The following is a 22,245-nucleotide window of genomic DNA, read 5'->3' as shown; positions in this document are numbered from 1 at the left end:
CTTTCAACTCTGCCTCAAACGTGCTCTGCTCCGTCGCGGGTTTGGGCTTCCAGATATGCTGCATCCTCTGTCCACCCTCTTCCCTCCACAGGCAGCTTCTGGGCACTTTCAGCCAAAGTATCTTTTCCTTACCAAGCTCCTCACCAAGCCAGACTCCATCAGGACGCCTCATTACATGGCTGCACTTCCTCACTGCACTTACTGTACTACAATCAAGTAACTCCCTGTGTAATTGCCAGTGGCTCTTGGTGGCTGTCCCGCTAGAACGTAAGTGCTGTGAAAGTGGGGACTTGCGAGTCTTATTCACGACTACCTCCCTAATAACCCAGGGCAGCATCACACTCCTAGGAGACGCCCCGTGAGAACCTGTGGAATCCGAAGCGACTGAGGAGCCGGGGGTTCGCACCAGGTAAACCCTCTTCCTTAAAACAGAGTGGCTGGCTCGTCAGTGAATGTAACAGATGAAGCCAATGAACACGGGATACCCCAGTGGCAGAAATACGTATGCTCATCGTATAATAAATCTTCTAGAAGATACTGCTCAGAAAATGTTAAAGTGAAGTACTTAAAATACATTCCAGGAAACTACCATTTACCAGAATATGAAAGCGGTTTCATAACAAACATGTTTCTCTCTCCACTTTTCTTACTGGAAGAGGCGGCCAATACCAGTTCACGTTTCTCGATTATGCTTCGCGTTAACCCATTACTCAGCGCGTGGTTATTAAGAATGAACTACATTCCGGGAACCACGCTGGAATGTTGTTCAATACCGCTACTGGAGTCCAAAACTGTAGGGAAGGAAGAGAATGTTTCTTCGAGATTCCTTTTGATTTGTTGTGTCTGTTTTTCTTAAATCAGAGAACAGGGCAAACGTGGAATGCTTCCTCTGACAAAGCCCTGATGAGAGATCTGCTCAGATGCACCAGGTGAGGAAAGAGTTTAAGAAAAGGCTAAGGGAGGGCGCTTGGGTGGCTCAGTGGGTTAAGCCTCTGCTTTCAGCTCAGGTCACGATCTCAGGGTCCTGGGATGGAGCCCCGAGTCGGGCTCTCTGCTCAGCAGGGAGCCTGCTTCCCCACCTCCTGCGTGCCTCTCTCTGCCTACTTGTGATCCCTCTCTCTCTGTCAAATGAATAAATTAAATCTTAAAAAAAAAAAAAGGCTAAGGGAAATCACTAAGAGGTGTTTGTCCTCCATGGTTAGTGACTACAGTATCTCAGAAATCCCAAACCATAGTGCTTTCACTATTAAGCTGGATTTTCCCGTCTTATGCAATATTCTGCCTTTTGGTGGCTTTCCTTTGCCTTCTCTGCACTAGGAATCTGGCTACAATTCCCCAACTCTAAAGCACAGTTCTTTCCCTTGGAAGTTCGCAACAACCACAAATGCCATCTTGGTATAAACAGCATAGCAAAGCTTCAAGGTCACTACAAGATAGGAAAGTGGGTAGGCTTGTTTTTGGCTCTTAGGATAGCCCTGAGATAACTAAGAAATTCCTGGAACAGGCGGTGTTGATAAATGGACCAGCAAGGAATAAAAAGAAAGCTGATGGACTAGTGAAGCAGGGCCACCCGATAAGCCCAAAACAGAACAGTGAGCAGACCTGCTCCGTGGGGTGGCAGAGAGCAAGCATGATGTGGAAAAAACACAGGGCCTGCGGCCGCTCTTCCTGCTCCCGGACTCATCACCAAACACCAACTCCCTGAATGACATTGGTCCTTAGCATCCCCGTGTTCAAAGTGAAGAAATGCCCCCCAACTCTTCCTGTGCCAGGGAGAGGATGCAGTGGATAAAGAGATCTAACCTAAGAGAACCTAAGGCTCTGCCACAACAGTGTGACGACAGCAGTGCTTCCCCCTGCAGGCGATGCACTGCTACTGCAGAAGAACTGCCTGGCGGAAACCGTCCAAGTAGTAACGTACCCCATGGCTGCGGAGGAGGCGGTAGGATTTGTCTTCAGTTCCTGCACATTTACCACTTGAGGGACATTCTTCAGAGTTGATTCAGTCAAAGTACTTACAGCTATTTAAATAGAGAAGAGAGAGGCGTATGAATTGCAGCAAAGGATCACAAATCCCAGCCGTACACAAATGCATAACCAGGACAAAACCAATTCAAGCAGGATGTAATCTTCTCATATAAAGGAAATCGACTCTGGGCAGTTCCGCAGCTCTGTGCTCAATGGGACAGCTGGCGCTCTCCATTCGTAAAGATTATGAGATGAGGTTTTGTGCAATTTAATCAAATGTACTCGTTTAGGGAGAAAGAATTCCCTGGCCAGCTTTTACAGAGCAGAGCTGAGCTCCCTGCAACACTGTCGGCTCACCCTGGAAACAGGCAGAAAGAGCTAGAGGAGGAATGGTGTTCAGATTAAGGATTTCTGCCTGCCTGCCTGCCTGCCATCTAACCGTTCTTTCACATGAGCGGCTTATTCTTGTCAGATTCTGTTAGGTGCTAGGAATACAAAAAACGTCAAAAATATAGTTTCTTCTGGGGCACCTGGGTGGCTCAGTGGGTTAAGCCTCTGCCTTTGGCTCAGGTCATGATCCAGGGTCCTGGGATCGAGCCCCGCATCGGGCTCTCTGCTCACAGCTTCGTGAGACAGGCACACGAGTAAGATGTGGAAAATGGAGGTTGGACAAGAATGGGGGGAAAGGCCAAGAGGCCTGAATGAAGTAATGGCAACCGGGACTGGCGTGACACCTTACCTATCTTCAGCATGTCAGCTTGCATGTGTTTTTGGTCTTTTCATTTAAAACTGCATTCCAAAAACACTTAATGACATTTTATAATTAATTACTAGAACAGTCTGAGCAACGTTCTCGGATGAGTTTTTCCGCCCAGTGGACCGCGGTGGCGAAGGTGGAGTGGGGGGTGTGGGGCAGCTCGCTCGCTCCCTCCTTCAGAAGTGAACAGGCTTTTCTTGCCCTCAGCTGCACATACTGCATCTTTCATGTTCAAAGGTGCCTACACCTTAGAAATTTTTTGCCTCCAAAATGATAACGGAGATCACACCACCTCCTGCTGACTGGAATCATCCTACGGCCTGGCAGATTTTATGTCTATAAATAATCAACTCATCAGCATGATTTGGGGCCGATTCAGCACAATGCCAAGATCCTGCTTCCTCCAGGTAACATTTAAAGAAAACATGGCAGACTTCTATTTTTTCAGAAGGCTCAAAGGTACCTTAAAAGGTTATCTTCTTTGTGCTCCTTCGTATCGACTTTAGGTACCTTAATAAGCATTTTAATATTTGAACTTTTCTTAATGCTTTTATCGTAATGGTAATCCTGTCTTTGTCTAAATCAAACCACTATGTCTCTTTAGTCTTTTAAAAAGAACTGTCCAGGGGTGCCTCGGTGGCTCAGAGGGTTTGGGCCTCTGCCTTTGGCTCGGGTCACGGTCTCGGGGTCCTGGGATCGAGCCCCCGCATCGGGCTCTCTGCTCAGCAGGGAGCCTGCTTCCTCCTCTCTGCCTGCCTCTCTGCCTACTTGTGATCTCTGTCTGTCAACCAAATAAATAAATAAATAAATAAATAAATAGAAAAGAACCGTCCAAAGTGATAACGTGTTCCAAGCAGTGATAAAACTAAAAAATAATTTTATTCAACTACAACAACAATTTGTGATTTATAGCAGTTTCTCGACTTTGGCACTACTGACATTTTCGGCCCGGATAATCCTTTGTTGAGGGGGTGCCCTGTGCACTTGAAGATTTTTTTGCAGTATTCCTGACATCTACCCACTAGATGCCAGCGGCACTGCCAACCGGGGGGGGAGTGCCGGGTGCAAAACAGCCTCCCTGAGACCTACTGGCTTGTACAAACTGATTACTGTGATAACCAAAGCCCTTGAGGCCAACCCCCTAGAAACCCTAATGCAGGAAGTTCTGGAGAGCCGGGAAACACTGACAAAATCAAGTGCTGATGATGACGAGCTCATGAGAGTTTCCCTCTGTGAAGGCTAAACCGGCAATCTTAAGAAAATACTGCACTGACACAGAAAGCGCAGGGCTGGAGGCCAGGTGCTGCTACTTTGCGGCTGGGTCACCTTTGCCTCTCTCCGAACCTGACATCACTCAGAAGCAAAATGGGCACACTCATAACCACCTCCCAGCGTGGCTGGGATCCTTAGGACACTGGCAGACCATTCTAATATTATCAGATGATCTAACAGCAAAGATTAATTTGGGGCTTAACGCAGACATTATTCAAATGTAGGGATCAACAACTTCATCCAAAAACCACTGATTCCCCACTCAGCTGGATGTGGTGGATCTAAAAGCTCCCCTTGAAAGGAAAAAGCTTGGGGGCGCCTGGGGGGCTCAGTGGGTTGAGCTTCTGCCCTCAGCTCAGGTCATGATCTCGGGGTCCTGGGATCAAGCCCCATGTCGGACTCTCTGCTTGGTGGGAGGCCTGTTTCCCCTTCTCCCACCCCCAACCCCGTCGCCTCCCTACCTACTTGTGATCTCTCTCTCTCTGTCAAATAAATAAATGAATGAATGAACGAATGAATGGGAAAGCTTCAGATCCAGTCTTGGCCTTCTTGGGCCCTGCTCCCCAAAACAGTGGGGGGGGACTGTCCCGTCAGTCCTCTCTTCTCAAGGGCAGCAGAGGGAGCGAGCTGCCGGCTGGGGCCTGCTGTGCTGGCCTGCAACAGCCGCAGCTCACGACCGCGGCTACCTGGGGCCTGGCTGGCCATCTGACGTCTCAGTGCTGCAGCGGCGGCCGCCTGTGGGGCCGAGAGGCTGTGGGAAGGACCAGGGGCGCCATGCTTCACAGTTTTGGTTGCAAGCATTGTGCTGTCCGCTCCTTGAGGAATAATTTTGCTAGCAGACGTCGACGCTGAAGGAAAAAGAAACAGCAAGTTAGAGAGTGGGTCGGAGAAGAGGAATACACAAAAGTGAAGGTGGCAAGTCCCCCATCGTGAGGCTGCAGGGGACACGCTAGGGTTACCAATGCTTTAGCACACACGCACAGAATGGAACCGAGAAACTCACGGGCCGGCAGCTCCACCAAAGAAGCCGCATGCACTGTGCCCACCCAGCTCTAGTTGCTGAATCTCTGACGTGAGCATTTCCTTCAATACCGACCGAGACAGAACTTTGATGCCAACACAGGTCAACTCCCTGCTCTCCTCTCGTAAAATCTCCCCCTTTGCGTGCCTTCCCGCTGATGTCTGTTCTCTGTCAGAAGTCCCTTCAGTGTCAAGTCCTGACACTGAACCGGAGGTGGGACAGCCCAATACCGGTCACTTCTGAGAGCCAGTACTGCCACTGAGCGTGGCAGCCGGCAAGTCCCGGGGCATATGGCTACAACAGCGAGCTGACTGAGCTAGGATTTGAAAGGCAGGAGTGCGGATGTTGCTTTAGAGTGAGGCAAACAGCCTCCTCCTCTAACTCCTGAAAACCCCACTGTGTGTGTGTGTTGTTTGTTTGTTTTAATGTGTGCAGGTAATCCCTCTACCCAACGTGGGGCTCAAAGTCAAGACCCTGACATCAAGAGTTGCACGCCCCTCTGAATGAGCCAGTCCGGCGTCCCACACCTGCTTTAGAACCACCTGCTGGACTCACAGGAAAGCCATGCCAGTGTGAGCCCTGCAGGGCCCCTTCTCCCTGCCTCTTTCAGATTTTCTGAATTCAGCTTCTAATTTCTGGACCATGAGCAGAGAGGGGGTGGACTTGGTGGTGCAACAGCAGAAAAGCCAGGTATGGCTCCTCCAGCAAACAAACACCCCACAGCGAGTCACTGTGCACTTACTGGTCGTTCCCATCACGCCAGGCGAACCATGAATCAGGGGAGATTTAGCAAAAGGCGTTGCCTGCGGCAAGACTCCGGGCTGGATGGAAGGGGTGCGCACCACAGGCGCGTGCCGTGGGACCTGGGCCACCGTGTCATCGTCCTTACAGGATACCCGCACGTCCTCGCCCTCCAACGACTGGGACACAGATGATGTGGAACTGGCTTCGTCCAAGTCTTCGTAGTATCTCTGAGACAGGAAGGCTGACCGGGACAGGCTGGCTGCCAACCAAAACAAAATGCAAGTTAGATGATTCGAGCAAGTCTGCAAGCTGTGTCACTTTCACTGTCGACACGGAAATACCCGGTTTAGAAACCCTTTAGTTACAAGTTCTTTTAAGTGGAAGAAGCTGTCGGGGAAGGTGAACATCCACGGTCTGGGGGCCCTGCTCAAAGGAAGCTTTGAGAAACCGAGCGGTGCAGGCCAGGAACGTGTTGACCGTCGCTAAACAAACAAAATGGGCAGTGAGAGACGGAATATGCGCTGGGCAGAGGTGGAGAGCTCAAGCCGCCGCCGCAAGCTCTCACAAGCAGAACCAGCAAACCGGGAAAGGACCAGACAAGCTTGCGGAAAAGAGCCTCTCGCCAACAGCAAACTTCTAAGAACAGGGCAAGCGAAATGGGGAAGACTGAATGTCCTCCGTCCTGGCGCTTCCAACATTCCCAACCCTCAAATGATTCTTTTGAATCAATGAGGCTTAAAAAAAAAAGTCCCTGAAACAAAAACGGACCTGCCCTCTTTTTCCCCTCTTCTACAAATGATGAAGTAAGGCCTCATACACAGGGCTGCCTGTATACTGGAAAAAACATAAACCAAACCAAAGACCTAGCTCTTTCTCAAGTGACTTAAAAGCACCGCTACTATTTACTGACTTGGTTGCCTTATGGGCAACATCACTCCATAAGATTTTATTTGTCGCTGTCAGCAAATGCACCTGAAAACCCAGGCTACCTGCCAGGGCTGCAGCACCGCTCAGTTTTGTGGCCATTAGCCATATGTGACTATTTAAGTTAAAAATAATTAAAGGTAATTAAATGAAAATTTCAAGTCTTCAAGCTTCGCCAGCCACATCTCTCCTGCTGGGATCAAGGATGTGGCTACCTTCTTGCCATTAGAAAAGGGGCTCCATTGAAACCTAAAGAATCTTATTCTGGGGGTGCCTGGGTGGTCCAGTCCTTAAGCACTGGCCTTCAGCTCAGGTCATGATCCCAGGGTCCTGGAATCAAGCCCTGCATCAGGCTCCCTGTTCCAAGGGAAGCCTGCTTCTCCCTCTCCCGCTCCCCCTGCTTGTGCTTCCTCCCTTGCTCTGTCTCCCTGTGTAAAATAAATAAATACAATCTTAAAAAAAATATGTATTATTCTGCTTAAACTCTAACTCAGATCAGAAAAGGCAAAAAGCCACGTTAACAGAAAAAAAAGGACAGAAATCTTCATCTCAGTAGACAAAGCAAACCTCACGCCTTGTGGGAACTACAGAAACCCCTCCCTCTGAGCTCAAGACAAGGTTGCTCACTCACGACTTTAATGGCTTCTGCACTGGTGGTCCTAGCGAGTGAAATAAGGTAAGAAAAATAAAGGACCAAAAAAGAAGAAACAAAAGTATTAGTACCTATATAGAATATAACTGTTCCCATAGAAAGTTCAAGAAATAATTACAGACATTATTTGAATAAATCAGGTTAGCTACATTGCTGGATATAAAGTCAACATACAAAAGATCCAATATATTTCTATTATCACATCTAACATAAAACATAAAATGAAATTTAATGAAGAAAATCCATCATCACAGGAACATGAAAATTTCTTTTCAAGATTTTTATTTATTTTAGAGACAGAGAGAGAGCAAGCACAAGCAGGGGGAGGGGCAGAGAGAGAAGCAGACACCCTGCTGAGCAGGGAGCCTCATGTGGAGCTTGATCCATCCCAGGACCCTGGGATCATGACCTAAGCTATAGGCAGATGCTTAACTGAACCACCCAGGTGCCCCAGAAACATTAAAATTTTAAACTCATGGGAATCAGTCTAATGAGAGATATATATGTTCTTCATGAAGAAAACGCTGAGAGAAATTAAAGACACAAATAAAAATACACCATGTTTAGGAACTAAAAGATCAACACTGTAAAAATGCCAGTTCTCTCAAGTTAATCTAGAGATTTAATACAATCCCAATCAAAATCTCAACTTTTCTTTGAGGGTTGAGGGAGACAGAAGTTAGCAAGACAATTCCAATATTAATACGGAAATAGAAAGCACCAGGAAGAGCCAAAACATTCTAGATCATGGGTCAACAAACTAAAACCTTGGGCCAACTACCTGTTTTTACAAATAAAGTTCTACTGAAACACTGACATGTTCATGCATTTGTATACTGTCTGTAGCTGCTCTCCCATCACAAGGGCAGAGGTGAATTAGGCACAACAAAAACCATGAGGCCGGCAAACCTAAAATATTTACTACCCAACCCTTAAAGAAAAAGGTTGCCACCTGCCGTCCTAGGTTCCAGAACCTCCTGTGACGATGAAGTCACTACTACCCTGTTATGGCGGCCACTAGTCACACGTACCCATTGAGCACGTGAAATGGAGCTACATCTGTCTGTGATTGTGTAACTGAATTTTTAGCTTGACTTAGTTTTTATTAATTTAAATAGTCCAGTGTATTAAGACAGCACAGCTTTAGAGTCTAGAAAAAGAACAGTACCGAGGTTTATTTAGTACAAGTTAATTATGGCAGTGTGGTAGCAGCGGCTTCTCATCAGTGTATGACACCAAGAGGTCCACGTATAAGGATAACTGATTTACAACAAAGGTGGCCACTCAGTAGGGAGCAAAGGAGTCTTTTCAATAAACATTACCAGGACAATCAGCTATGTAAATATAAAACACGTGAGCCATACTTTGTATCTTCAGCACAAATCAATTCCAGACAGTATAAACAAAACATGGTACACTCACAGGACGGGCCACTACACAGCAATTAGAAGGCGTGAACTACTTATGTTATGCATCATGCATGAACCTCAAAAACATACTACGTGAAAGAAACCAAAGCAAAAAACTATGTATGATTCCATTTACATGCAATTTCAAAAAAAGGCAGATCCCGATAGAAAGAAAAAAGATCAGTGGTTGCTGGGGGCAGAGGAGGGAATGACTATAAACAAGCATGAAGAAACTTCCTGCGTGGTAGGAGTATTCTAAAACTGGAATGTGGTGACGGTTATACAATTCTGCAAGTTTAATAAAAACCATCAGACTCAACACTTACAAAAGATGAATTTTATAATATATATTTTTAAAGATTTTATGTATTTATTTGGCAGAAAGAGTGAGAGACCACAAGCAAGCAGAGCAGAAGAGGGAGAGGGAGAAGCAGCCTCCCCACTGAGCAGGGAGCCCAATGTGAGGCTCGATCCTAGGACCCTGGGATCATGACCTGAGCTGAAGGCAGTCGCTTAACCAACTGAGCCACCCATATACCCCTGAATTTTATCATATGTAAGTTATACCTTGATACAGCTGTTTAAAACAAAATCAATTCCAGGTAGATGGCAGATCTAAATTTGAAAGGCAAACTATTAATATTTCCAGACAATAATAAAAGTACATGCATACTCTTGAGAAGGATTTTTTTTTTTTTAAGTTTTTATTTATTTATTTGACAGAGAGAAACACAGCCAGAGAGGGAACACAGCGGGGGGAGAGGGAGAAGGGCTCCCTGCCAAGCAGGGAGCCTGATGCGAGGCTCAATCCCAGGACCCTGGGATCATGATCTGAGCCGAAGGCAGACGCTTAAGGACTAAGCCACCCAGCCGCCCCTAGAGAAGGACTTCTTAAAGAGAACACAGAAGTACCAACTGCAAAAGAGAAGGCTGGTGAGTCTGTTTTAAATAAAGCACTTCTGTTTGCCAAAAGAAGGAAAAAAGCAATAAAGTGAATAGCTACAGCCCGTATGACCAACAAAGGGCTGGTATCCAGAATGAATACAAACTTCCACACATCAGTTAGACAGATTACCCAATAGATAAATGAGCAAAAGATGCAATCACAAACTTGTCAATGTTGTGTCAATGACACAAAAGTCAACTATTAACCAAATACTTAGTAACACATACAAGGGTTACACCAGAGTCGTTAGAAGGAAAAAGACTGACAATATTAAGCTTGTAGAAATGTGCAAATGTAGAAAAATGTAGAAAACTGACATAGTCACACCTTGATGGTAAAGCAGGGTAAGATGGTACAGCCACTTTGGAAAACTGCATAGAAGAAATCTACGGAAGCCGGGCGGTGGACAGAGTACCAGCCGACAGTGTAACGAGAACACATTTTGTTCCATTACAGCCAGAAACTGGAGACAGTAAGCGGCCACCAAGGGGAGAAAGGGTAAGTAAATGCAGCACATTTACACAGCCGGATACTGTGCAGCGGCACAGCAGGCAAAACCCTCCAATACAGGCAAAACCAAACAACAGTGTCTGAGAAGACATCGCTCAGGTAACAAAACTGACAAGAAGAGCACAATTAGGGAGACTGAAGAGAATGGTAACTCAATGCAATATCCAATTCTGAACTGGATCCTTGATTTTTAAAAGATGCTATGAAGGTCATAAGAGGAACAGTTGGCAAATTGTCAGTATGGATTGCATACTAGGTAACAGTGCTCTGTCAAGGGTAAATTTTCTAAATCTGATCATTGTATTATTGTGTAAGAGAACATCTTATTCTTAAAGGACACATGCTAGAATACTTAGGAGTAACAAGTCCTGTCTGCAACTTATTTTTAAATAGTTCATCAAAAATAATAATAGAAAGACCTGTACTCTGAAAACCATAAAAACTGATGAAAGAAATTCAAGAAGACACCAAGAAATGGAAAGACAGGGGTGCCTGGGTGGCTCAGTCAGTTAAGCATCTGACTCTTGATTTCGGCTCAGATCATGATCCTGGGGTCCTGGGATCAAGCACCCTGTAGGGCTTTGTGTTCAGCAGGGAGTGTGCTTGGGATTCTCTCCCTCCCTCTCCCCCGTCCCTCGCCTCCCTCACGCACACTCTCCATGAAATAAACCTAAAAAAAAAATAAAATAAAATAAAAAATAAAAAGGAAAGACATTCCATGCTCTTGGATTGGAAGAACAAATATCAGAATGTCTATTATTACCCAAAGCAAGCTACACATTTAATGTGGTCCCTATCAAAACACCAACAGCATTTTTCACAGAACTAGAACATACAATCCTAAACTTGGTGTGGAACCACAAAAGGTCCCAAATAGCCAACGCAATCTTGAAAAAGAAAAACCAAACTGGAGGCATCATAATTTCCGATTTCAAGTTCTGTTACAAAGTTACGGTAATCAAAATGTCATGGTACTGGCACATTAAAATAGACACAGATCAAAGAAACAGAATATAAAACCTAGAAATAAACCCATGATCAACTGAGGAAAGAATATGCAATGGGGAAAAGATAGCCTCCTCAACAAATGGTGTTGGGAAAAGCGGACAGTCACATAAAAAGGAGTGAAACTGTACCACTTTCTCATGCACACACAAAAATAAACTGCAAATGGATGAAGGACCCACATGCAAGACCTGAAACCCTAAAATTCCCAGAAGAGAGCACAAGCAGCAATTTCTCTGATACTGGCCATAGCAACATCTTTCTAGATATGTCTTGAGGTAAGGGAGACAAAAGCAAAAATAAACTATTGGGACTACATCAAAATTAAAAGCTTCTGCACAGCATTATAACTAAAAGACAACCTACTGAATAGGAGAAGATATTTGCAAACGGCATATCCCATAAAGGATTAGAATCCAAAATACATAAAGAACTTATACAATTCAACACCAAAAAACCCAAATAATCCAATTAAAAATGGGGCACAAGACATGAGCAGACATTTCTCCAAAGACATGTAGACGGCCAACAGACACACAGACAAGACGCTCAACATCACTCATCCGTCAGGAAAATGCAATCAAAGCTACCATGAGACACCACCTCACACCTGTCAGAAGGATTAAAATCAAAAACACAAGAAACAGGTGCTGGGGAGGATGTGGAGAAAAAGGCACCCTCCAGCACTGCTGGTTCGAATGCAAGCTGGTGCAGCCACTGTGGAAGGCAGCACGGACGTTTCTCAAACAATTAAAAACAGAACGACGCTACCATCCAGGAACTGCACTACTGGGTATTTTCCCAAAGCAAAACACTAACTCAAAGGGATCCGTGCACCCCTGCATTTACTGCAGCGTTACTGACAACAGCCAAACTACGGAAGCAGCCCAAGTGTCCACCAACGGGGGATTGGATTAAGAAGATGCGGCCTGAGTGTGTGTGTGTGTGTGTGTGTGTGTGTGCACAGACATAGAAAAGAATGAAATCTGGTCATTTGCAGCAATACGGATGCATCTAGAGAATATAATGCTAAGCGAAAAAGTGAGTTAGAGAAAAATACATAATTTCACTCATATGAAGAATTTAAGAAACAAAAAAAACGAATAAAGGGGAGAAAAAGGAGAGCGGAGGGCAAACTAAGAAACAGACTCGTAACCACAGAGAAGGAACTGCAGGTCACCAGAGGGGAGGCGGGCGGAGGATGGGGAAATAGGTGATGGGGTCAGAGAGGACAGCTATCATAGGAGCACCGAGTACTGAAGCGAACTGTGGATTCACTGCATTGTACACCTGAAACTAACATAACACTGTACGTTAACTATACTGGAATTAAGATAAAAAAACTGAGTAAATATATTAAAAATATTATTAACAATAACGTGCACGTGTGTGGTAGAGAGGAGAAAAATAAAGCAATTGTGACCAATATTACTAGGAAATCTGGGTGAAGGGTAAGTGGGTAAGTGGGTGCTCACGATTATCCTTGCAGCTGGAGTTTTGAAATTTTTCAAAATAGTAAGTAAAAATTACAAATATCAAAAGGAAAAAAACAGACAAATAAAATCAAAGGCACACTTTCACATATGTCCATACAATGGTACCTCTTGGGAGCTGGAAGACTGGGATGCACAAGAGGGGTCTAGGAAGTTGGCCACGAAAAGGTTCTGTTTCCTAACCGAGGTAGTTACACAGATGGGCAATTCTGTTTTGTGCTCTTTTCTGTACATGTGTTATAGTTCATAACTTTATTTTTTTTAAAGATTTATTTACTTATTTGACAGAGATCACAAGTAGACAGAGAGGCAGGTGGCGGGGGCAGGAGGGAAGGAGGCTCCCTGCTGAGCAGAGAGCCCAATGCGGGCCTTGATCCCAGGACCCCGAGACCATGACCTGAGCTGAAAGCAGAGGCTTAACCAACTGAGTCACCCAGGTGCCCTACAGTTCATAACTTTAAAAAGTTAAATATTTTTGGGGCGCCTGAGTGGCTCAGAGGCTGCCTTCGGCTGAGGTTATGATCTCAGGGTCCTGGGATCCAGCCCCAAGTGGAGCTCCTTGCCCAGCAGGAGTCTGCTTCTCCCTCTCCCTCTGCCCCTCATCTCTGCTCATGCTCTCTCAACTGGGCCTCTCTCAAATAAATAAGTAAAATCTTTTTTTTTTTTTTAAGATTTTATTTATTTGTGAGAGAGAGAGAGAGCGCGCAAGCGTGCAAGAGAGCGAGCACAAACAGGGACAACAGAAGGCAGAGGCAGAAGCAGGCTCCCCACTGAGCAAGGAGCCCAATGTTGGACTCAATCCCAGGACCCTGGGATCATGACCTGAGCCAAAGGAAGATGCTTAACTGACTGAGCCACCCAGGCACCCCTAAATAAAATCTTTTTTAGAAAGTTAAATATGGGGGCGCCTGGGTAGTTCAGTGGGTTAAAGCCTCTGCCTTCGGCTCAGGTCATGATCCCAGGGTCCTGGGATCGAGCCCCGCATCACATCGGGCTCTCTGCTCAGCAGGGAGCCTGCTTCCTCCTCTCTCTCTGCCTGCTTCTCGGCCTACTTGTGATCTCTGTCAAATAAATAAATAAAATATTTTAAAAAGAAAGTTAAATATGTTTATATGCTCTGAATTATCCTTTAATGTATATTTCCTAGATTTAAAGTGCTTGACTATAATGTGCAGTTTCTACTTAATGTCTGTATTATCTTCCAAACTGAAAGTCTAATGTGGTCATACACTACGTTTCTCTTATTAACCAATGTTTGGGATAAAGTAGGCAATCATATTTGTTGAATGAGCAAGTAAATTACATAAATCTCACTTCTAAGGAATTTATTACGAAGATACAATCAGAGATGTGGTTAAAGATTTGTGAACAAGGATGTTCTGAGCAAAATCTTGGCAATGAGATTAATACTTAACAGGAACTGGATAAGTAAATTACAGCCTTCTAATACAAGGAAATAGTGTGCAGTCATCAGAAGGCGTATGTTCAATATTTAAAAACAGAAGGTAGAGGAAAAGGCTCATGAAAGTTATTTTTTAATTTTTAAAATGTCCCATTTTTTTTTATTATGGCAAAGTACACAAGACATTAAAATTTACCACCTTAACCATTTTTTAAGTGTACACTTCTACAGCTTTAAGTACGTGAACACTGTGGTTCATCTCCAGAATTCTTTGCATCTTGTAAAACTAAAACTCTGTACCCAGTCTCCATAATTCTCCCATTCTCTCCCCTGTGGTCCCTGGCAACTGCCATTCTTTTTGTGTCTGTAAATTTCACGACTCTAAGGACCTCATCATACAAGTGCAGTCGTACAGTGTCTGTCTTTTTGTGACCAGCTCATCTCTGTTAGCATGTCGTTCTCCTGGCTCATCCACTGTATAGCATGTCATCAGAATTTCCTTCCCCTTTAAGGTGTGCATAATACCCCACTGTGCTTATCTTTTCAGCTGCTGACGGACACCTGGCTTGCTTCTACCTTTCAGCTACTGTGCACAGTGCTGCTATGAACATGAGTGTACAGATACCTGTCTGAGTCCCTGTTCTCAGTTCTTCTGGGTACCTGCCCATGAGTGATTTACTGGATCACATGGTTAACTCTCTTTCTCATTTTTTTTTAAAGATTGTATTTATTTATTTGACAGACAGAGATCACAGGTAGGCAGAGAGGCAGGTAGAGAGAGAGAGAGAGGAGGAAGCAGGCTCCCCTGCTGAACAGAGAGCCTGATGCGGGGCTCGATCCCAGGACTCTGGGATCATGACCTGAACCGAAGGCAGAGGCTTTAACCCACTGAGCCACCCAGGCGTCCCTCGGCTCAGGTCTTAATCTCAAACTCAGTAAGTTCAAGTCCCGCACTGGTCGTGGAGACTACTTACAAAAAAGAAAAAATTCCCTTATCTGTGACTACTATTTACTCTCAACATTACATGATTACACTCAATATTATTGATTTACACTCAATATTATATGATTACAGAAAAATTAATAAGTCATGGTACAGTAAGATTAAATTTCCTTCTGTTAATTACCAAAAAGCATCTGTTGTTGGTATTAAAAAACAGTTTCAACTTACAACACAATTTCAAAGAAAAAAAGCAGATATGGGCACTAAAGCAAAGCATGATTATGTATGAAGTTGTATAGGACAAGTACTTTTTTTAAAAAAGGATTTATTTATTTGACAGAGAAGGAGAGAGAGAGAGAGAGAGAGCACAGACAGGGGAGCGGCAGGCAGAGGGAGAGGGAGAAGCAGGCTTGCCACTGAGCAGGGAGCCGGATGTGGAGCTTGATCCCAGGACCCTGGGATCAAGACCCGAGCCGAAGGCAGAAACTTAACTGACTGAGCCACCCAGGCATCCCTGACAAGTATTTAGAAAAAAAAAAGAAAAAGAAAGAAAAAGAAAAGATTTTTTAATTCATTTTAGAGAGAAGGTGAGCATGCTCAAGCAGGGAGAGGGGAAAAGGGAGAAAAAGAATCTGAGGCAGACTCCGCACTGAGTGCAGAGCCCAAAGCGGGGCTCAATCCCAAAACCACGAGATCATGACCTGAGCCAAAACCAAGGGTTGGATGTCCAACCAACTATGCCACCCAGGTACCCCACATGACAAGTATTTTTTAAAAACAAAATTGAGATAATAACATAGTAATTTAATGATAAAATTCTTTTTCATTAGTCACATGGCTTCTTTTCCACAAGTGTGTTGTGCCATCATTCTCTCACAGTAGGTTTTTGCTTTATTTCCTAAGTAGTTTTTTCCTTTATTTCTTTCTTATTTCTTCCTTTATTTCCTAAGTAGTTTCCTAAGTATTTCCCCAAACCCCATACAAGTTAGACAAGTAAAGCATCTTCAGACAAAGCAGAGGTCTGGGTCCCTGGTACCAGCTCAGTGTTCTGCAAACCCTTGGGAACCACCACCACATAACCGAAGGACTATAGAACACAGTGTCAAAGCCACAGCTACTACCTTGAACTGCCCTGAACAGTATGTACAAGCTGCTCTCTACTCTAATATTCAGGTGGGCAACAGATCTGGGAACATTTCTTCTATTTCTTACTATGAGCCAAAGGAAAACACAGACACGGATACATACAGACTCCTCCTTCCGTCCTACTTTCATACCAGGTACTGTATGTTTGAGACTAAAAATTCAGGACCTGTTCCCTTTACCTGGGGCAGTGGATCTCACTGGGGGGGTCTTCCTCTTGGCCAAGAAGTTTCTTAGCTGTGCTTGTTTCACGGGGGACAGTTTAGCTGCAAGAAATTCATGAACCCATAAATGCTTAAGTCTTGGTTTTTAAGAAGTCAACAGAAGACAATGCAGAGAGTTAAAGAATGAGAAGAACGTGTTTACCTGGCACTCTGGACAAGGGCTTGGTGTGAGATTCTATGGTGGTTTTCAACAAAGCATTACGGAGACTTTCGAGGTCACTGTCAAAACTAAAAGAGGATTGTGTTACATACAAACCAACTATGACCTGAGAAATCTTCCCAAATATAAATGCCAGAAAGCCTTCCCAATATGGAAACAGGAAATCTGACCAATCAATCAACATAATCCAATCCAAAAGGAAAGAGATTACAACCACAATACCCGCCCCCTCCCCCCATTAGGGCAAACACAGCACTAACTGTGCTGTAGCAAAGTGCAGTTAGAATGTACACATTTGGCCTAAAGGCAGAAACATAACAACACCCCAGTAACTTCAGGAGTAAACTGTCTAACTGCCAGGTCTGCAAGTTTTTACTCAAAATGAGAAGTCAGAGCTTCTAGACATGTTAGTCAACCTAATTCTACCAGTTAACTTTCAAAAGAACAATGCTATTTACATAGAATCTGCCATCAACTACTGGCACCTGTCTCATCTGGCAGGCTCAATTTCACTCTCCAACAATCCCGAGGCAGGTACCGTCACTCCCATTTTATAGGCAAAGCAACAAAGGCTCAGAGAGGGTGAGGGACCTGACCAGGATCACACAGGTGAGAGCAGAGTCACTTTCAAACCCACATCCGAAATACTCTAGAGCTTCTGCACGTGACTGCCAAACAGTTAGCTGTTCCTTCAACCACATTCATGGAGTGCCAGCGGCATAGACAGGCCCATTCCCCTGCACACCCTTGAGTGCTGCTCTGGGAGCTGACATCCGAGGGCAGGCTCCACTGGGAGGTTTGGTTATAGAGACGGAGCTGCTGGAGACTGTCCACCAGGTGATTCAACCTCTTCCTCTGCTGGTTGATGATTTCCCGGTTGTTGGCTAGCGTGTTAAACAGCGTCTCTCGCTCTGGCACAAGCAAGCGCCTGTTGACAAGGAAGAAAGAATTCAACGTGAACGGTGCAAGTACCACAACGATAACAGTGAAAGAATAAATCAGAGAACCCCCGGTGGACAGGCAGCGTAGGGAAATTAACCAGAACATAAAAAGGGGACGAAAACTTTACAAGGATAATACAGAATGAGGAAGGAGAAGCTTAGGGTAAGCAGGCCAGGCCTGTAGCAAAGGACAGCATCATCAGACAACCTCACAGAGGTTCCGGGGAAGAAAAGGGTGGGAAACAGAGTCAAAAATGGGGGGGCAGGGAATGCTTTCAGCTATATACTTAGGGTTTGGCTATTTTCCTGCATGTCAATTACACCAAGAAAAAAAAGCCCTGGGGTCCACTAGAGTCCTGTGGGCATCAGTCACTTCCTCAGGGTGCTGTTAAGAAACACTGGGCTAAGCTCTTGGTTTAGCAACAGGGAGGTACCCCCACCTGAAAGATCTAAAACAAGAAAGGAACAATAGTCCCTTTCTTTCTGGTGACAGTTCAACATAAATTTTTTAAAATGGCATTTCAGTAGGATACAAGGTAGTATTTAGACGGACTTAAAAACAGAGATGCACTAGAAAACTACAGATTTACAAACTTAAAACTGCAGAAAAGGAACTTTAAAAAAACAAACACGTGAGGTAGAGAATACATGGTTATCCTAAAGGGGAAGAAAGTCTGGTTTCTCTGTTAGCATCATACCTTGTTTAAGAAGCTAACTTACTAATTAGCAGAGAGAAATCCACCTGTCATGAAAAACAGAAGGCCGCTACTGTCAGGTCAAGCCATTCCCTCCCATACACTTGAACATGAATTTAGACCAGTGCAGTGAGCTGTGACAGCTCTAATGGGGCCCAACTGCCCAGGGGACAAGTGCCCAGGTCACAGAATCCTCCCCCTGACCAGTGTCTGCAGCATCGATGCTCACCTCTACCTTCTCCTACCTATGCTCTAAACTGAGGCTCCCAAGGCAGGTACAATGCCTTCCTCCGTGTTGTACAATATGACATATTAAGTTCTGTTTGCTGAATTTTAAGCACATTCTAGCCCAGCCCCTGACATCAGACCCAGCTTGTCCCACTTACAAGTTCTGTGATCCCACAGAACAGCAAGTAAACAGATCATTTCCCGGTTTGCTTCCTTATAGGGTTAATCACACTACTCAAGTGTAGGTGTTTCAGGAGCCGAGCAATCTGAGGGCTGATCTGTTTCTCAGCTTTCCTGTGGGCACCTTCACTGTTCTCACGGTGTTACCGCTTGCAATTGCCTTCAGGAAAACAGATGGCATATGACCAAATGTCTGGGGACAGAAGACCACGGTAGTACGAGGTTTTCCTGTGCCTTTCTTCCTCTCTTCCATCTAAGTCATCCACACTAATGAGGAAAGTTTTCTCAACAAGAAGATTTGGAATATACAGAAAAGTATAAAAGAAAAATTCCCCTTAACCCCATCTCACAGATATAATTGAATATTGTGACAGATTTATTTCTAGCCTGTTTTCTACATTTAGATCTCCAAACCGAGATCATCCAGTATAACTTTTGTCTTCCCTCGTCCATATTTTGGGGGAAAAAAATTCAGTGGTTACACAGTATTCCACATTAAGGAAAAAATGTGACTGGACTTACTCTGCCACCCCTCTAACTTCTAATATTAAGTTAAATCTAATTTTTCACTGTCATAAACTGGGCTGCGATATAAATTCTTTTATGTAAACTGCTGCAAATGTGGCTATTACTTCTGTAGAACAAACTTCCAGAAATATAGTGGCTGGGTCCAAGAGAATGAACAGCTGCAGGGTTTTAATCAGTGCCCTTAAGTTATCTGTTCAAAAGGCTATAGCAGTGTCTCCTGTAACCCACGGTGGATGAGAGACCTCGCTCACTTTTGTTTTTTCTTTTGTTCCAGATGCCGATCCCATTCCAAGTCTAGCACATCGTTCACATCCTGGACAGCAAATTTCACATACTGATGAAGGCGCCGAATTTCCTATAAGAAAAAAAACGAGAAGGCAAATGACTGAGTTTTCCAGGAGCCTGGAGGAGGGATCAAAACAATCAAAATAATTTGTAAGATTTTTCTACTGAGCACCGTAACGAACAAAGAAAACACAAGAGCAGAACCTTTAATATAATCATTAGAATGTCATAATTAAAACAAAACAACAGAACTCAGCCTTTCTAACTGAGACAGAAGAGTGGTCACAAAGCACAGGGAAGCAGGCTGGGTGCGCCGGCCTAGGGTTCCAGGGGAAATGCTGTCTCACATTCTCATTTGTCAGCGCCTATTAAAGCAACTCAACATGCTCCAGAATTTTCCACTGCACTCTGCTGCTCCAACAGCACACCCATGGGGCTTTTGCTATCCTACCCATGAAATTGACTATAATACAGACAAAACGATCCTACAAAAGTGCTGAAACTAATTCTGCATCTATCTATTCATAGCACGTGACACAGAAGTCTTCTTACCAGGTGAGAAAAACTCACCTCTTCTCAAAGAACAGCGTCAGCACTAGACATGGAACTGACCACTCAATGAAATTCACAGCTGTTTTATTCGAGGCCTGCAGTAATTCTCAGTCCGGTGTTAACCTTCGTGGCTACACAACCGGACTCTCGAAAATTAAAAGTGCAGTAAAGATGAAGCATTCCATTAAACATGCATACAGAGAGGACAACGTGCCACACGCTGTGAATAAGTTTTTACACCTGTACAAAGTTCTTACCGTGTTTAACTGGATTTTTGAAACTACTCCAGGCTAAGGGTATATGCCCCGAGTGAAAAAGAGCAAATTGTTCTTTAGAAAGAGCCAACCCGATTCCAGGAAGCAGCAGTAACCTTAGCTCTGAGTATAAATTTCGGCTCCCTACTCCATGGCTGCAGGGAGGCCCTGTCCTTTGAGCACAAGTGCCGCTGGGCCTTGTGTGTTCGAGAGCACTGCTACTCCTGAGTGCCCCCCCTACCCTGTCTACCTGAAAAGCCAACTTCTCTTATGAGGCCTGTCACAGACACTTCTCTGTGGCTTAGATGCTCCCTCATCGGCACCGCCACAGCAACTGATCCCACATTCATAGGTTCCCTTTCCCATGGCTGCTTATTCACCAGGGTCAGCACGGCACGGCAGTGAGGAGCCCAGGCTCCGCGCCAGACTCAGGCTCCAGCATTTACTCATGGGGACACCTGTGCCGTTACAGCATCTGCCTCCTTATCCGTCTTTTGTACGTGGTACGTGCTCGATAAATGCTAGCGGTTATTATCTTAGTTTTGTGACAAAAAGAAAAGCATTTCCTTTTGAATGGGGCAAGTGTCCCCCCAAAGCTGCATGCTTTTCTTTTGCTCTGCACAAAGAGCAAGAGGTGAAAACGCACGAAGGGACGAAGTGTATCGAGATGCAAGGAGGAGGCAGTCGTCTGATGAGTGGCAGGTGGGGAGCCCGCTCTCTTGCTACGAAAGTAAACACTCACAGCCCTCAAGGGCTGAGAGACACAGCCTCTTTTCCTACCATCAGTCAGTTTGCCAGGTATGGGACAGAAATGGCAGGAAGTGTCGAGTCTGCAGTCTCAAACTCCCCAAGGCAGGAAGGCATTCACCACACTCTCAGACCTCACATCCTAGGGGAGAAGCTCAGAGTAGCCACGTAGGCACCTTTTCCTACCAGGACTCTGGCAAATGCAGAGAGAGGAGGTGACCCTGTGAAAGCTTGTGATGAAACAATTTTCAGTAAACTGAAAGATGGAAACGAAAACCAGATTTTGCTACAACAGAGAAATAAGAATTATTATAAATGAATGAGAAAAGTAACTTTGCTGAGGTCTGGTGTACAGGAAAGAGCCCACGAAGGCAGAGCTTTCCAACTGTTCACTCTTACTAAAACATCACCATCGTGGTCAAGCTCCTGAGACCACAGGGCCCAACTTCCATAACTGCACAGAATGGGATCAGTGACTCTCATCTTGCCGTGCAGGTGAAGTCTAGAAATACTGTGGAAAACACACCCAGCACCGTACTTAGCACTCAACGAGCAACTGCGACATGAAATCTTATTATTCATGATTTGATTTTTAAATATATCTTTTTCAATGGTATGCTTTCCACCAAGCTTACCGCTGAATCAAGGATTCTAATGCCAGTTTTAATTCTGTAAAACATGAAGTGGAAAAGTGCTCTTTTCTTTGTCACAGCCAAGGACATCTATGGAAAGTAGGCAAATTATTCACAGGAAATCAACAACGTCCGAAGGGCAGGCCCCTGATTCGAGACCTCACAAGGGAGAATGACTTGCAGGAGTTGGTTTTAAACCTCTCACTTGGGCTGGATCCTCCTACCTGGAGCTGGGCTTCGCTCTTGGGGTCCAGGGGTCTCTTATAGAGCAAGTGCAGATACCCAGAGTCGCAATCCCTCTCGTTTTGTTCCCTGGCTTCTTCCACACCAGCAAAGCCCTCAAGTAAAGTTGTTTTCAGGGTACTGATGTCTCCATGGAGAGACTAGAAAAGATACAAGGGCCATACTGAGACAAAGAGTGGCATTTCCAAGAAACAAGCCTCTCCGTCCGGATCAAGGACAACTACTTGGTGTTTCTCCAATAGCTTACATGATGCACCTGTGAGTCTACAAAAAGAAAGTCAATGTTTGAAAAGAAAAATACAAACATTCACTTTCTGAAGTTTTTTTTTTCCTTCCTCACTGAAAAACCACATATTCCATTGACCAGAAACTCAAAGAGTAAGAAAA

At 44.7% G+C, this 22,245-nt stretch overlaps 1 protein-coding gene across 4 annotated transcripts in view; it reads right to left on the bottom strand.

The window, feature by feature from the left end:
* The window catches only part of NUP214 (nucleoporin 214), a 98,984-nt gene that overhangs the window by 49,944 nt on the left and 26,795 nt on the right, over window positions 1-22,245 (bottom strand). For all 4 annotated transcript variants that reach the window (XM_032866100.1, XM_032866102.1, XM_032866103.1 and 1 more), the window contains exons 17-24: window positions 21,840-21,998; window positions 19,397-19,500; window positions 17,319-17,501; window positions 16,556-16,641; window positions 16,372-16,455; window positions 5,761-6,021; window positions 4,684-4,845; window positions 1,922-2,021 (exon numbers count right to left, since the gene is read on the bottom strand). In XM_032866100.1, the coding sequence (XP_032721991.1) occupies window positions 1,922-2,021; window positions 4,684-4,845; window positions 5,761-6,021; window positions 16,372-16,455; window positions 16,556-16,641; window positions 17,319-17,501; window positions 19,397-19,500; window positions 21,840-21,998 (1,139 nt within the window). The remainder of the gene's footprint in view (window positions 1-1,921; window positions 2,022-4,683; window positions 4,846-5,760; window positions 6,022-16,371; window positions 16,456-16,555; window positions 16,642-17,318; window positions 17,502-19,396; window positions 19,501-21,839; window positions 21,999-22,245) is intronic.

Source organism: Lontra canadensis, unplaced genomic scaffold, assembly GCF_010015895.1.
Source record: "Lontra canadensis isolate GAN:19392208 unplaced genomic scaffold, GSC_riverotter_1.0 scaffold30, whole genome shotgun sequence".
Lineage (NCBI taxonomy): Eukaryota > Metazoa > Chordata > Mammalia > Carnivora > Mustelidae > Lontra > Lontra canadensis.
Note: the sequence above shows the minus strand (reverse complement) of the source record. Positions and strands in the feature narration are given on the sequence as shown.